The sequence below is a fragment of the Meleagris gallopavo genome, chromosome 19, assembly GCF_905368555.1.
Source record: "Meleagris gallopavo chromosome 19, MGAL_WU_HG_1.1, whole genome shotgun sequence".
NCBI classification, from domain to species: Eukaryota; Metazoa; Chordata; class Aves; order Galliformes; family Phasianidae; genus Meleagris; species Meleagris gallopavo.
In genome coordinates, this window is record NC_139422.1 from 6,782,883 (window position 1) to 6,799,281 (window position 16,399).

The 16,399-nt window shown below is 51.5% G+C and overlaps 1 protein-coding gene across 1 annotated transcript; it reads right to left on the reverse strand.

The window, feature by feature from the left end:
* Positions 1–13: 13 nt before the first annotated feature.
* Positions 14–14,780, reverse strand: FAM163B (family with sequence similarity 163 member B). Its single transcript, XM_003211298.5, has 3 exons — positions 14,321–14,780; positions 2,048–2,163; positions 14–1,942 (listed from the first exon to the last, which is right to left on the reverse strand). The coding sequence occupies exons 2-3, from the start codon at positions 2,138–2,140 to the stop codon at positions 1,553–1,555; spliced, it is 483 nt and encodes a 160-aa protein (XP_003211346.1). The 5' UTR covers positions 2,141–2,163; positions 14,321–14,780; the 3' UTR covers positions 14–1,552.
* Between the last annotated feature and the right edge of the window lie 1,619 nt (positions 14,781–16,399).

Sequence of the window (16,399 nt, forward strand, 5' to 3'; positions counted from 1 at the left end):
CAGCAGCAAAGCCTGTGTCAAAGTAGTTTATTTTTTTGCTTTCTTTTTTCTTCTTCAATGATTCCCCAAGTCCTGTACAACAGTTTGCCAGGTGAAGGTTAGAGAATGTCAATTACTTGCTTAGTTTCCAAGCTACAACGGAAGGAAAACCCCCCCCAAAAATAGAACAGGGAATGGGGGAAAGCTGGAACAAGAAAATGTTCACAAGAAAGGCAAAGAACTCAAAGGCTGAATGCATTCAAACAAACTGATGTGAGCACTGTACAGCCTGGAGTGGGTGCTGCCATTCAACGTGGCCAAACCCAAGCCCCAATCCCCCAGCAGAAACCCCAAACTATCAAAGGTACTGGATTGCAGAGGCTGACTTGTGCTTTGCAGGGTTTCCTGGGGGAATTAAAAGCCCTCACAGCTGAAAGCAACATCTCCAGATGGGCTGCACACTGTGTGTGTATGCTGGGGGCTATAGAACAGCAGTGCTTCGTTCTCATTGCATCTCTGAAAACAAAGCCTGGCCCCGAGCACAGCACTGAGGCTGTTAGGGTCGATTTGTAGCCACCCCTCCTCTGCAGCAGCATGCCCTGCCCCAGTGCAGGGTGATACTTTTAACCTGAATAATGCCCAACCTGGGGCAAGAGGGTGTTGTGCAAGAGAAATTGTACACGGGAGAGCAAGGAGGGAGTGAAGTGTTCTGCATGTCACTGGCTGAGTAATATGTGCTGTGACTGCTTCTATTTAAAAAAATAATAATAATAATGGGAAGGAAATCTTATGGTAGTCTTCAAAATTAAACTAGAAATGTGCATGCAGGGGCGTGTGTGCACATACATGGGTGCACTCTCGCTCTGCCAGCACTCAGCTCCCTAGATTAGAAGTAGCATATGGCATCCTTTGGAGAGGGGAGGCTCATTATTTGGAGAGGGCAGCTGCGGGTGCGTTCCTCCATCTGGAATCATTCCTTCCTCCTCGCCCTAAGTAACTTGATTGATAACCCAGCTCTATCAGCAGGGCCAGGTCTGTGCCCACTGTTCCTGCCCCATGAGGACAGCAATTGGAGGAGCAAGAGAGTGCAGGACAGGGATGGGATGGGATGTGCGCGGCTGCAGCACAGAGCAGTGGCAGAAGGATGGGCAGCAGCAGCCCAGCTTTGCCAGGGGATGGTGCTGGCTGCGTGTGTTTGCACACCAGAGCCAGCAGCCCCCAGGTGCCACATATCCCTACAGCACAGCAGCCTTGCAGCTCAAGATGCTTTGCAACACCCATCTCAGCCCACCAGCCTCTTGTGGATGACGGGCATTTTCTCTGTATAAAAGGATGCACAATATCAAAATCCTCTTTATAAAAGAAAGAAATGCAACGCAGCATTAGAAAACCTCAGGGCCCAGCTGCCACCAAGCCACCCTCACTTCCCCCTCCATTATACTGAAATTTAGCTCATCTCTGTCTATGCAGCAATACATTCAACTTTTCCCCCCCTCCTCTTTTTTTTTTTTTTTTTAATTTTATTTTAAAACACTGCGGTGGATTATAAGAAGTCCTCCATGCAGCGCCGGGCTCACACGTCGGTGCTGATGCTGCGACTGCGGGAGAAGGCTTCACGCATGGCTGAGAGCCGGTTGGGGTTGAGAGCCTGCAGGTTACTCACGCTCACCGGCAGGTCGAGCTCCTCCTGGCTGACGGTCTGGAAGCTGACCCGGTCCCCCCCGTTGTGCAGCTCCTCGGGGGGCTCCTGCAGGAAGAAGGTTGGAGGCTCATACTGCCCGCAGCCCGGGCAGCCGCTGCGACTCGGCGTTGCCTTCTTGCTGAAGGGTGAGGAGCTGTAGAGGGACGGCCCGTTGGTCAGCACTACGTTGCGGTTGCAGTGGAGCGGAGGGATGTGGGAGTGCACGGCGAAGTCGGGCTCCTCCTCATCCTCCTCGGATTCATCCTTCTTGCAGCAGTAGTACTGGAATGGGATGGGGCTCAGCTGGGCTCCCAACGCTCTCACACCATGCATGGGAAGTGGGATTGGTTTACCCTATTCCATCCCCACCACATCGCCCTGCCTTACCTGGAGCCTACAATAGCAGAGGACAGCGATGATACAAAGTAAAATGACAGTTGCTAATATTCCACCTGTGATGACCACGGTCCCGGCTGTCATCCGCCCTCTTCTCCATTAACAGCCTGCAACAGAGAGCACATGGGGTGATAGGGGTTGGGATAGGGGATAAGAGTATACAGGATTGGGTTGGAATGGGATTGGACGAGTTGGGAAGGGATGGGATACTTTGGCCCCATTTGCAGAGAGCTCCCACTGGGTTTGTCCCCCCTCCTGCAGGGGATCAGGCTGGATGCCAGTACTGTGAAAGCCATCAGGGGAGCTCCCAGCCCCTCCCAGTGCCACCTGACAGCTGGAGGAGGATGGAAAAAGCCCAGAAGAACTTTGCTAAGTGTTACTGCAGCCCACAGGTGGGCTGAGTAATTGAGCTCCAGCAACTGCAGGTTGATGCAGGGAGTGAGCAGCAGCAGTGGGACCCTATGAGAGTTGTACAAATAGTCCTGCAATGAAAACCCCATCCTGGCCGACCAGTCTGGGCATCACCAAGTTACTCTGCGTGCAGGAGGGGGGCCCAGGGAAGTAAAACCTGCATGATGCCAGCATGGGATTTGGCCATGAGCCCCACAGCCCCTTGGCACACACCATGCTCCGTGTTGGGGATGGGGACTTGCCCATGGCACGTGCCTGGCTCCTGCTTGGAGCTTCACAGCAAGTGGGGGGTTGGAGCTGTGCACATTTTTTCTCTGAGCTTATAATCCATTTTCCTCATGAAAACAATGTGGTATTTTAATTTGGAATAACTGGAGCTGCTAAGTGAGCCTTTAACGAGTGCAGGGCCAGGCACTTCTCTCCCCCACAAAGCAGCAGCATGGGATGAAGCCACACAGTGCAGTGGGCACAGAGCTCCTTGCTTTGCCGTGGCCAAGATGAAATCAAGGGAGCATGGTGGTACATAGGATGATGCTTCTGAAAGCTGCGTTGCAGCCAGTGCTGTGGCCAGAGCATCACACTGACACTGCAGTCCCATGCTTGTGTCTGGGAGTAGCATCTTCCTCCCCCTAAAGCATCCACAGGGGTTCTAGCACAGACATGGCAAAGATACGAGGCCCCCATGTCCTGAGCTGAGCAGATGCAGTGCGAGATGAGCACAAGCTCTGCAGGCCTTGCATTGAGCATCCCTATCCCAAAAGCTTGAAATTTCCACCATCCTGTGCAGAAAAATGCCAAACTCTTCACCGGGGGGGGAGATAATGGGGACAGTCACAGCTGTACACACATCCCTCCTTGCAGCAGCATCACTGCACAGCCCAAGAGCTGCAGGCATCAGTCTGGGATTGGGATAAGTAACATAAATTGACAGAGAGAGCGAACTGTGACCACCTACCCGACAAGTGCTTTAACAAAGCTGGCCTCCAGCTCGTGATATCAGGTTAAACCAAAAAACCAGGTTCCCCAAACCCAAATTACTTCAGCACCTGAGGAAAAGCAACCGTATCTGTCAGGGATTTAACTTGCTTCCAAAGAAAATAAATCTGTGGCATATTTTCAGGTGCTTAATGTCCTGCTAAAGTTGGGTAAGTACTGAATGGATAAAGCAGTATCACATTTTATGCTGCTGCTGAGCAGAGCTGTAGGAGCAGGGGAATTTGTGCTGCTGTGTAATGGCTGAGAGCTTCTTGTATGGCCACAGGATAAAAGCCCAGCCAAATCCTGCCCTATCCCTGGGACAAAAACCCTGTGGGGATTCAGAGCAGGGAGACAACAGGTCTTCCAAAACTGCAGCAGTGATGTGGAAGCATCAGGGCTCCAGCCCTGGGACCTTCGCTGCTCCCATTTGCTATCTCACTGTGAATTAAAGGGTTGCATGCCCCAGGGGCAAGCAAGGGGAGCACACAACAATTTTCTCTGCATTCCTCCCACCCAGCCCCCGATGCCCTGTGGTCAGCCATGCACGGCATGACAGCCACTGCTCCGCTCAGAGCAAGGCCATTTGCATCACACTATTTTTCCTCCCGTAACATACTTGTCTGCTTAAAACCATGTACCTGGAAGCATTAAACTCTCCAGCGTGCAAAGGAGGGAGGGGGGAAAAAAAACCCATAAGCAGAACAATTCCTGTCTAGACCTCCTTTTTACATTTGTTCCTAATTTCACGCTCTGCAGGCTCCCAGGTTCATATATTCAGTAATAAATATCTTGGTAAAAGGAAGTGCTTTGCAGCTCTGCTGTGGTCTTGGGGAAGGTATGCAGGAGCCTCGCTACGAGGAACGCAGGCATCAGCAGACGTGTCTACAGCCATTTGGCTCCTTCCATGTCCTTGGGGAAGGTGAGGAGCCCTCGAGCTATGGAGGATACCTGAGACCCCCATCAAGCCTAAGCTACCTTCCTGCACAGCTGCTCCAGGCTGAGTGTTTCGGTGCAGGCACAATCCTGTGCCACTTGTCTGGTTCTGCCAGGACATCTATGGCTGAGTAGTTCCAGCCTGCAGCAGATGGAGAGTTTGATGCAAGAGTAAAAATGGGCTTTTGTGTTCCTTGCAGCTTGCAGAAGGAAGAAGTAGAGCTCCCATTGGCTCCAACCCCGACTGATGGCTTCTTCCCTTGCCCCAGATGTTGCAGTGCTGCAGACACAGCTGCATGCTGGACTCTGCTGCTACCTGCAGGAAGACAGCTAGGGACTGCTAGGGTGAGCACACAGATTTCTTTAGGATACCCTCAAGTTCTGGTTAAACCAGATTGTGGGATTTGTGGCAGGAAAAGCCTTCTGATCAGGACTTTCCATGAGCAGGGTCTACACTCATTGCACCCTATCCCGTTCTTTCCCATCCCATCACAACAGTCACCCCAAAGCCTTTTGCACTACTTGGAAGTGCTGTGATGGTAAACCTTCAGAACTGAACCTCAGATGGGAACACTGGTTCCAGTGAAGCACTGCCCTCATAAAGAGGCTGCATCTCACCCACACAGGTAAGCACATGGCTTGTTTTACTGCAGCATGCTTCCTGCATCCCCTACCAGCTTGAGACCTGCTCCTCTGCAGCACACCCAACCACAGAGCAGCCATTTTCCAGCTCTTCCATGCACATCCAGCCCTGATACCAATCCTTCCAATTACACCCTATTTTGGAAGAAAGGGAAAGAGATCAGCAAGGGGAAAAAAAATGGGGAACACGTGGGACGTCCCGCCATGCCCTGGTGCCAAGGTTTTGCCTGAGGGTGAACCCAAAAGGGAAAGCAGCAAACAGCTGCTAGCAGCTCAAATACATTTGATGGCCAATGCAGCCTTATTCCTGCATTTCTCCCAGTTCCTGTAATCCTACCCAGTCAATGAACGAGAGCTGGGCTGCTCAGAGCAGCAGGGCAGTGTGCCAGCACAAGGCTTTGCACACAGGGAGCCAGTGGGCCAGGCAGCTGCCAGCAATACGGGCAGAGAACAAGGCTCCCCAGCTGCAAAGCCCCTGGAGCACAGGGCTGCACCACTCCTGCATGCTCAGGATAATGCAGGCATAAAGATTGCATCTATCATAGCTCACAGTACGGTCCTCAATACTCCAGAATTGCTCCTCTCTGCTCTGCCCCTTCTTAGTGTTGATGCTCCTAGAGCAATGCCAACATTGGGGCAATGGAGACAGTCAAACATCACACTCCTCCTGCCTGCTCTCATTATCATCCTGCACCATTTTATATCCCAAAGCACTTTGTTAAATGTTACACAGCAGTCTCAAAACTGACAGAAAAGCCACTATATTCCTGATGGGCAGTGGACAACTTTTCCATACGCTGTGGGTTTGCATCCCCACAGGGGACACATCAGAGCAGAACCCAGCACAGCACACCCAAAACATCACACGCATTACAGCCACTCCGAGTTTTGGGTTTTCCTACACCAGATATCACCGAAAAGTTTGCAACAACCAGGCAATCACGGGACAGCCTGGGATGCCCTCACCCTAATTAGCATTAGTAGGATTTAAAACATAAACCAGGTCAGAGTGTCTTCTGAATGCCCACAAAGCAAATCAATTCAGGGGATGCCAGCCCCAGCACAGAGCAAGAGGGAACATGCACACAGCAATAATGAAGCAATAATGTTGTTTAATACTACTGAATCACACCTAATGTAAAAATAATATTTGCACAGCTCAACAAAGCAGCACTGAGGCTTAGCGAACACAACTCCAGGCATGGATGTAAGCAACTGCAGCTGCTAAAAGGAGAGCAGTGGTGCTGCTGGGGAGGGAAAGGAGGAACACCACCTGTGCTGCCCTGGGATCTTCTCAAGGTGTTGCTAACTCCATATTAAAGTGGACAGGGAAGGAGTTGGCAGCTGCTCCAGCACACCTGGAATAAAGCAGGGTAAGCCACATGGAAAGCTTTGCCCTCCTCAATCCCATCTGTCCCTGCCCAAACAACCCTGCTCTGCGTAAGCACCAGGAATTATTTCCATACATCCGCTGTCATCCAGAACTCCTAAGCTGTCTGAACTCCTTCAGAAAGGAAAAAACAAAAAGCAAGACAGGCTGTCTTTCCACGCTGCATCATTTAATCTCCTCTTGAACTGCGGCTTAGTCCGCCTGAGATATTAGCATCAGAGAGCAGGTTTTGGTATTAGCAGCTTGAGATAAGCTGCAGTCAGTGCTAAGGGGGAAATAAGAGAGGGTGGGGAGAGCCCACAGCAAAGAGCTGCTCCTGGCCATCCATCTCTGCCTCAATTTCCACTTCTTTCTGTTCCAATGGGGACTGCTCCATCTCCATCATAACCCAGCACAGAGCAGCTGAAAGGTTACAAACACCCAGTGAGCAGAAAACTGAGCACGGAAGTTGGAAAAAGGGGGATTTGTCCTTCTGCAAATACTGCCATGAGAGCGTGATGCTGCTGGCAGAGGACAGCACCTGGCTGGGAGCAGGAGCTGTCTTCAGCAGTTCTCACCAAGTGACTGATGCTGACGCAGAGGACAAGGGCAAAGCTCTGAGGAATTGTGACTCTGCAGCCAGGATGGCCCAGGCAGTGGGAAGGCTGTCACACAGCAGCACATCACCAGCTCACAGCGATTCCTTGAGCTGTGGTGAGCTCTGTGCTCCTCCATGTCATGGTGCTGGAGGGGGGAAACAAAGAGTCCCACCTCATCCAGGACCCTACAGGTGCTGAGGCTCCATCAGGATGGGGAAAGGAAAGAAGGATGCACACAGGGTACAATTCCACAGAGCAGTAAACCCGCTCAGCTTTGCATTTCTACAAGGTGAGAGTGCAGCTCAGAAGGACAGAAGGTCTTCTGCAAAGGATCTGTGAACAGCTCAGCTGAGCCTCATTTGCTCAGGACCGATGGGCCCATGGGTTGGGGACAGCAGGAAGCACTGTGTCCTTGGGGCTCACTAAATGATGCAAGCTGGGAGTTCTGGGGAGCATCCTCTGTCCAGCTGCAGGAAAGGGCTTTCACCCCATTTAGTGAATTACCCCATGTAGGTCTCTGCTGGGCATCATGGACAGGGGAGCTGATCTTGGCTGCCCCAGGGAGATGAGCAGCAGCCATGGATGTACCCCCAGGGCTGCTTGAGCAGCAGCACCCGGGATCTCCACAGAGATACACACACCTTTTTGCCTTAAAAACAACAAAACTCCACAAAAAAGGTAGGAGTTTCCATAGCTACAGCTTTACACTGCTCACACAAAGGCTCAGGCTGAACCCATGCAGGGGAAAGCAAGCAGAGTGTTTTTTCCACTCCAGCCCAGCAAGTTAGCATGGTGCATGAATCAACAGAGAGAAAAGAAGGCAATGTGCTTCCTCATGGCTCATGATCAGGAGTTTCCTTCTGGGCAGTAAAATCTCCTTATGTTCTCATTTCTAATAGGGATTTATCTTTGCTGCATCAGGGGAATTAATACAGACCGTCGTCTGAGAGGGTAATTTCCAGACTGTTGGCAACTCTGCTGAACCATTTTCAGTGAATTTCCCGTTTATTTCCCTCTTCTTACTTCTGCTACAGCTTTTTCTGAGATCAGAGAGAGAAAACCCACCACAACGAGACAACCCTAATCAAAAAAGCAGAAGAGAAAGTAATTCATAGAGCTCAGCTGAAAACCATCATTAGGCGAAGAAAGGAGCAGGGAAAACCTTCACATAAAGTGCTCTACTTAAAAGCACGTGGGCTTAGCAGAGCTGCTGAGATCAAATGTTTGAGATATCGACTGTTCCCAGGGATGGCATCTTTCAGAAATCAAAACACATGCGATGTATCTTTTTGCCTGGCATCAGCACTGGGACGACGCAAGCATTGCCTTTGAAATGACTCCTTGATCCAGAGAGGCCCTGGAGAGCAATGCAGCAATGCTCCCCGTGCATCCTCCCCACATCCCCAGAACCAAAGTAGCACTGCTGCCGCCAGGCTGAGCTGGGGATGGCTTTTCTCAGGCCCAAGGAAGGGGATGGGTGTCCACCAGCGACCCCTGAGCATCCAAACCTCTGCAAATCTCTGTTTTTCAGCAAAACAGAAGCACTGGGAACAGCACTTCAGCATTTGAAGGTTTACCCAACACTCTACAGCCAACAGCACTGCCGCAACCCAGCGGTATTTGTGGGTTTTATTTGCTTTCAGTCAAGTGGTGAAGGCACTACCACAGGTTGCCCAAAGAGCTGGCAGTGCCCCATCCTTGGGAGCACCCAACGTCAGGGGATCTGAGCACCTGGTGGAGCTGTGGGTGTCCCTGATCACAGCAGGGAGTGGAACCAGATGGCCTCGAGGGGTCCCTTCCAGCTCAAGTGAAGCTATGATCTCAGACAATAGTCCAGCTGCCCTCTGTCTATTTACAAAGATACCCAGAGAGTGAAGTGAGATCCGTGCTTGGTTTCTCAGAACCTGGTATCAAAGCCTTGCATTTTCTATAAGTTCAGTGCTATAATGTGATGGAAAGCACAGCAATAATATCAGGGTGGCAAAGTCTGCAGCTACAACAGATGAGGACAAGTCCAAACACAGTGGACATGGACACAAAAACAAAAGAAGAAAATTTGCTTACCTTTAGAAGGCCTCAGGTGTGCAGGGATCTCCAGCAAGATACCCACACCTCCAATGGCAGTGCTTAAATGAGGTCTGGGCAGGGGTGGATCCTGGCTGCAGCCCTTCTGGTCACTCAGTGCATTGAATACACCTGAGCTGCACTGGGTTGGCCCTGCCTTCCCACCAGGTGCTCAATCACTGCTTCAAGCCCTGGCTTAGCATTTCTGCTCCACTAACCTATCCTGTTTTATTTCATCATAGAACAAAAACAAAAGTCTGATGCTAAAAACTCAAGGGAAAATAAACGCCACTGAGAAAATCCCATTTTCCATGGGCTGAATCCCACGAGCCACTGTGAGAATCGGGAATAACTCTTGGGCTGTCAGCAATGCTAAACTGTTGCAAATCAGTCCTCCAGGGACAGTGAAGTGAATAACAGCAAAATCACAACCCAACCACAAAGTCTGCCTAATGGCAAGCCCCAATCAACGTTCATTATCCCCCTGCTCCCACCTCCACTCCCACACAGGCAGCACGGCTATTTTCCCCCAGATCCCACTGCTAATCTTCCCAGGGCTGAGCTACCCAGCAGGCAACGCCATCAGAAGGAGAGAGATCCTTTTCCTTCCACATGAGAGCCTTCCAAATGGCATTCCTTCCAATCCCTGCTTGCAGGCACTGTGCAGCCCTCGAGGCCGTGTATCTCCTGAGCCTCTCCAGCACCCAGGGCACCAAAATCTCAAATCCCTGCTCAAAGCTGAGTCTCCAGCAGCATCAGTACTGTAGTTTTTTCCCCTGAGAGAGCCTGGCTTGCATTTCCACTAAAGGCACCTTATCTTGCTATGTAACACACTCATATTTTGTTAACTAAAGGGCAGCAATATGCACTCTATTGTACCGTGAGTGATTTCTACAACTGCAGATGCAGCAGAATCAAATCGCAGCAACTATTTATATCAAAGCAGAGCTGCTACTGACTGTTGATCAACCTAAACACTGAAGGGCTGGCCGGGTTTTCCCTAAGACAACCCAGCCTTCCCCATATAACCCATAATATCCCCAGCACTAGCGGAGCGGTGTGGCTACCGCTAGAGGGATGCGAGCAGAGTTCGGGCATCCGCACCTTGGGCAGCATCTGCTGGGGACGAGGGGTGATGGAAAAGCAGAGAGAACCACTGCAGGGTCACTGTGGGACTGCAGGCAGCCCGGGGTGGGGGATTCCCTGCACACAGCAGCTTGCAGTCTGGCTGGAAAGGCAGACAACAGAAACAGAAAAACGAGAGTTAATGGTTTGCCAGAGTTCGGGCAGGAAAACCCACAACAGAGCTTGAAATGAATCCAAATCCACTCCAAGAGCAAAAGGGATACGGACGTAAAGTGCAGGGCAAAGCCAATGCAGCATGCTTGGCTCAAAGGGGGATGCTCGCTCGGAGCTCAGAGCTGCTCAGCACATCAGCTCAGTGCATGCGCTATTTCCTAGGAGAAAACGACCTGAGTAGGGACATGATCTGGGGCACAGGGATGGCTGAGCCCATCACAGGCTGCAAGCGTCCCCTGTGCATCCTCCAGTGTTTCGTCTCACCACAGGTGTTTGCTTTCATTAAAGCTCTAACCTCAGCCTGAACCTCTTGGTGTGTTAAGGGGCAGTGTGGTGCTGCCTGATGCCAGCTCTGCAGGTGCAGGAGGAATGGGCAGTGCTACCAGGGGCAGCTTGGGTCCATTATGGTCCAGCCGAGACTCTCGGGCTGCCAAAAAACAACGGACTGCTCTGTCCAGGGAAATATAAAATGACAAAAGACTTCTCTTCCTAGCTCGCTCCCTTCCAGCACAGAGTTAGGAAATCTCAGCCATGCGGAGCGCCCACCGCGTGCAATTCACATAGTAATGGGTTTATGGGCTTCTGCAGCTCAGACCCTGTGATGAGCTTGTGCCCAAGGCAGAGCCACGGTGTGGCCTAAAGCCATCCCTAGAGCTGGTGGTGCAGAGGCTGCATCCCTGCTGATGGGGATATCATCACCTTCATCCCCTGCAGAGTGCCCTCAGGGCGAGGTAAGGAGCCAACAGTCAGGCACATACTGCTGAGCCTTGATCCAATAGCACTAGAGCAAACAGACACAAATACACATATTTTCTGTTTGGATCACGTCCCGAGGACAGGCTAAGACTTTCTTTCGGGTTTCTGCTAACTTTCTTCTGAAAGGTCTCTTAGAAAAAGGCAATTATCACAGTGCCATTAAGGCTTTCCCGGTTGCATGGCCGGATAACTCGCCCGGAGTCTCTTGAAATAACCTTTAAACAATAGGTCCTGTCTTGTTTACTGAATGTTTCCAAACTCAACAGTAATGCATCCAGATGTCACCCGTGTCTACTGCGGACCCAACTATTTCTGGAAACGCACCAAGGGCAGATTGCAAGGATAATGTCACAGAGAGAATATGACAAGTCTCCATCTCTGTGATAAAAGCACAGCGGTGTGCCCCAGGGTGGTGGGACGCAGCCCTGCTCCTTTCCTGAGCAGTGCTGGGCAGGCACTGTCAGCTCATGCTCAGATGGGGACAATGTGCGTGTTCCTGCCCAGCACAGCTTGGTGAGCTCATAGACTGCCTGGGTTGGTGTTTGTCACTGTGAATGGCTTCGGTGTTGGGGAAAAGGAATGCGGAGAGAAGCACTGGGGACAGCCGGCGGGGGCTTGGGGAGCAAGACTTGGCTCAGCCTGTACGAAGATGAGCACCAGCTCTGCCTCATCGCGGGTGTGATCCCTATCTGAAGGGAGAGGGAGACCAAAGCCCCACACCTGACTCACCTCAGGTCTGCACTGTGCAGCATCAGCACACAGCCAGGGATGGCGTGACATCAGCTGTGCTGGCACTACCGAGCCCCCAAATCCTCCTCTAACAGAAGAGGAGCTGGGAGCCAGGAGCACCTGGGTGCCGAGCAGCCCATCCCCAGGAGTGGCTTTGTCACCGCTCCTCAGCATCGGCCTTCCCACGGATGGATGACTTCTCCAACAAGCATCATCAGCTGAAAACACATCGCCTGTCCCCTGCAGAGCCAGCCCTTGTGACTTCAGCCTGATTCAGCCCCATTCCCTGTCCCCACGCCGTGTCTGACACGGGCACGTTGCGACCCGCACCATCCATGGCAGCCAGGTCCTCCCCTGGTGCTCTCAGCTGCCCTAAATAGGTCACGGACCTCGTTAAGCTGTCTGAGGATGATTCAAAATGCTCTCATGACTTTTCATCTTCCTCCAGCCTTTGCAGCTGACCTCTGCTCTGGGCTGCTCCTGCAGGGATCGCAGGGCTTGGAGGTTGCTGATGTCTCTTGTTTGGATTGGCCCCAGCTGTGATCCCAATGGGGCTGGAAGGTCTGGGCAGGGTCAGAGTCCATCATCCTACATATTTTTAGCCTCTCTGCCAAGCTGCAATGTTGGAACATGAATTTTTTTTTTTAACAAAAGGTGAACAAATCCTGCCAACTGCAATAGATTAGATCACGAGGAGAGAAGGAATAGACAACAACGGGGGGAGAAGTGTAAATTAGAACGAGAATGAGCGGCAAGCTCAACCCAACACCTGCCCCCTCTCCTCCATCCCTCCCCTGCTCTTTCTCAGCACTGTTACATCAGGAGCACTGCCAGATACAAACATCTCTTGGCTGGCCGTGCCCCCAGCTACAGGGTGATAAATCAGCATCAGTCACTTTGGGGGATTTTGCTGAAGTTCTTTATCTCTTTGGAGCACCAGCACTGTTTCCTAAGACTCCTTGTCACTGCTCTGCACAGGAACACTGACATGCAGAGGAAGGAGGTTACAGCTTTAATTACAGCTGCACGGTCTTTAAGGTGTTTGAAATCTCTTTTCACTGACTGACAGCCACAGTGCATTTTGCTGCTGATTCCAGATGAGAAGAGAAACAGCCATAAAAGGCTGCCAACAGCATTCTGTTACTCACACACCACCATAACAGGGCCAGCAACTAAAGGCAGCTGTGAGGACAAGTCGTGCACTGAGTTTATGCACAATTTACATAAACTCACTTCCCTTAACTGCATTATAATTTAGCTGCTTACTCAGTGAGGACATCAGATGCAATGACTGAAACCCCAGTCATACGGGTACGGATGCTCCAGTGAGGTCACCCAGGAGCACTGTCTGCACTCTAAGCATCGGGATGTCAGCCAGCTTTCCTAAAATGACAGCCATCCATCATGGAAGAGCACGATTTTACCATCGAGGCTTTATGCTGATTTCACTGCTCGTTTTTAGGCTGGAAGACAATCTGTTGAACCTCAGAGTGCAGTCTTCTCTTACCTTTAATTTATTCTGTCAGAAAACTGTCTACCTTAATGAGTATGAGCACACTCCCACTACCTTCCAAGTTTGGTGATCTGTTATGTCAAATATAAATAATCCTGTCTGAAACCGCTCGATAGGGGGAAATGAAAAGCCATCTTCCCTCGGGGGATTTCTCTCCCCCACAGCCCCCCCATCCTGCAGAACAAACACCGTCCATGTGCTTCCACGAGCTCAGCCCCAGCCAGCTGCTGTATTAACCAGATAGTGCTCAAAGCAGCAGATCATCCTGCTGTCACTTTCCTTGCATTCAGCCCTGGATCTCTCTCCATTCCCACTGCTCTGGGGCTGCTCTGCTGCCTGACCCAGACAACGCAGGGGGTTCCTATGTCCTTTGGAGGCAGGACAGCAGAGAGGAAGGACCCCGGTGTTGGCCACATGGCTGTGGGTGAATGCCCCGAGAGAGGCCAGCTTTGTCCCCAGACCACACATGCAACGAGAGCAAGCTGTCCCCAGAGTGGCCAAGGACACGACCTGAACACTCAGGTGGAGGAAAGCATCCCACCCCAGACCCGAGAGATGCTGTCACATCCTCCTTTGTAGATACAGCTTTAGAACTAAAGATGCTGTAGGAACCAGCAGCACCAAGCTTGGAGCATCCCAATGTTTATCATCCTGGGCTAAAGCATTGGCTGGACCACTTTCCCCAAGATAGGCTATCGGGGAGCAGATGCTCTGCAATTCTCCATGTCCACCTCCCGCCTCCAAACCCCTACCAGCCCCAGCCTGCAGCCGGAGCTCATCCTCTGTTCTCCCCTTGCAGGCATCCTCCTAGGACTACCCCAGCACTCCAGGATGCATCAGGAAGAGGAGGAGGAGGGGAGGAAGAGAAATAAGCAGGGGAAAATCACTGCTGAGGGCCTCCCCGGAGCAAAGAATGAGGGCATGGAGAAGGAGTGCAGCGCCGATGCTCTCCTCTTTTCCTCCCCTCTTACCTTCAAGCGGGGGAATGGTGCCGGATCGCTCAGGTGAGGACCGCGTCGTCTCTTGAAGTCTCCAGCTCCGAACGCATCAATGCGGGAATGCAAAAAAAAAAAAAAAAAAAAAAAAAAAAAGGAGAAGAGTAGAAATAAAGAAATAAACAAATAAAATTAATAAATTAAAAAGAATAATAATAACAGTGATTTGTGGGGAGGGGGGGTATAAATAAAGTGGATGATAAACAAGACAGAAGGCCGATGCCAGCTCAGGGAACCGAGCGGGAGAGCCGGCAGCGGGGATCCTCTCGGCACATGGCCGGTGCCGGCAGCAGCCGCGGCGGTGCGGGGGAGCCGCTCCCTCCCCGCCCCGCGCCCCGGCGCCAACGGGGCCGCCAATGAGGGCGGTGCGAAGCTGCGCGGCCCCCCCCCCTCCTTCCCCGCTTCCCCCCCTTCTTTCCCAAAGCCCCGCACCGGGGCTGCACGGGTAGAGGCGCGTGAACGCGGTGCCCCCTTCTTCCACCGCACGCCGCCGCCGCCGGGTCCTACTCCTCCTACTCCTCCTCTTCCTCCTCTCCTCGCCTTCCTCACCTCGCTGCGGGGGGTCGGGGATTGGATACAGAGGGATGGAAGCCCTCGGTTCATAGAGACGGGAACCCCCTGCAGAGCTCGATGTCTCCGCACAGAGCACGGTGGTCCCGCACGGAGCCTTCATCCCCAGTGCTGGCACATTCTAACCCCTCTATACCCAGAGAGGGAAAAACATCAGGATCAACCCCTCTGCCCCCCCGTGCTCCCCACTTAGCCCCACAAGCATCCCGTGGCTTCTCACACGTTACACGGCTTTGTCCCATGTGCCATTCACCAGGAGTTAACGCTGAGGTTTTGCTAAGAGCCGCTCCCTCCCGTTTTCCTTCCCAGCACCACCCCAGCGACTCGGGCAGCCCCATCCGCAGACCCCCTCCCCCCCCCGGCGCTGTAGCTCTGAGCACACCGCGCTCTGCATGAGCAGAGGTGGCACAGAATTACATCCTCATCCGAGTGGTCATCGAAGAGTGGAGAGGAAAAAGGTTCTTGCGTGCCAAAGCCAAAAACAAAAGCCAAAGCCAAAAACAAAAAGAAAAACTGTTGCTTGGAGTCACTCCCCAAGCAGGTGGGCACCCCTCGGAGCTATTGTCACTGCTGTCCCTAACACTGAACTTCGTGTTTCCTTCTGGCCCTCTGCTACTTGTCCCGTCCTCCTCAACTGATGGAACAATCGGTCTCTGGTCCTCTCAGAGCACATCTGCTCTTTTTAAGATGCTATCGCTTATAGCACTCTTTTAATCTATAGAGAGGGAAACAGTTGTGTTTAATTAATTGCTCCCTAAATAAACTAATTACCGCCAGTAATTTCAGCACACTTTGCACGCAGTTCAAACGCCTGAGCAGGGATCTGAGCACAAGTCTGACAGCGAGAAATGAAAGCAAGGGGATAACAAATAGTTCAGCTTTGGAAGGTCCACTTCAGACCATCACTGTTTAATTATCACAGACAGCAGTGGTTAGCACTGAGCAGTCCCTATCATAGTTCCTTTTCAGCTCTGCTTCAAGGTTGCTTGGACTTTGCGCAGTACATATTGGAAAGCTATGCCAAGAAAACACAATTTTAGCTTTTTATTACTTCCATGGGTCAAACGTCATTGTCTAGCAATTTATCATTGCATCTTTGTTTGGAAATGTGAAAGATAGAGGCTCGTTTTTGGCCCATTCATTTCAGTTTTGGTGCTCGTATCCCAGCATGGAAATAAACAGCCTCCTTTCTTCCCAAGCTGCTTTTATAATGAAAATGTCAAAGCGATTCTTCACTAATCTGAACCCAGGACAGCAGCAAGGAAAAGCAATGTTACAGCAAGGACTTAGCGAATACTTGAGCTGCCTTCAGCAAGTATAGATCTTATTTTGTGGAACTCGAACACCAGATCCATTTACTCTAAAAGCAGCCCTGCAAAGATCAGCTATCGAACCTGCGAAGGAGAGAAAGGTTTTTATGACATATTTCTGTAGCCTGTTGTGAGCACAGCCTCACTGTGCCAGGGACTGAACAAGAACAGGGTG

What these genes read in the sequence shown, in the direction of transcription:
- FAM163B (XM_003211298.5), bottom strand. Translation starts at nt 2,140, where the DNA reads ATGACAGCCGGGACCGTGGTCATCACAGGTGGAATATTAGCAACTGTC. An exon ending in TCTGCTATTGTAGGCTCCAG is followed by an intron (nt 1,943 to 2,047) that starts GTAAGGCAGGGC and finishes ATCCCATTCCAG; the next exon opens with TACTACTGCTGCAAGAAGGA.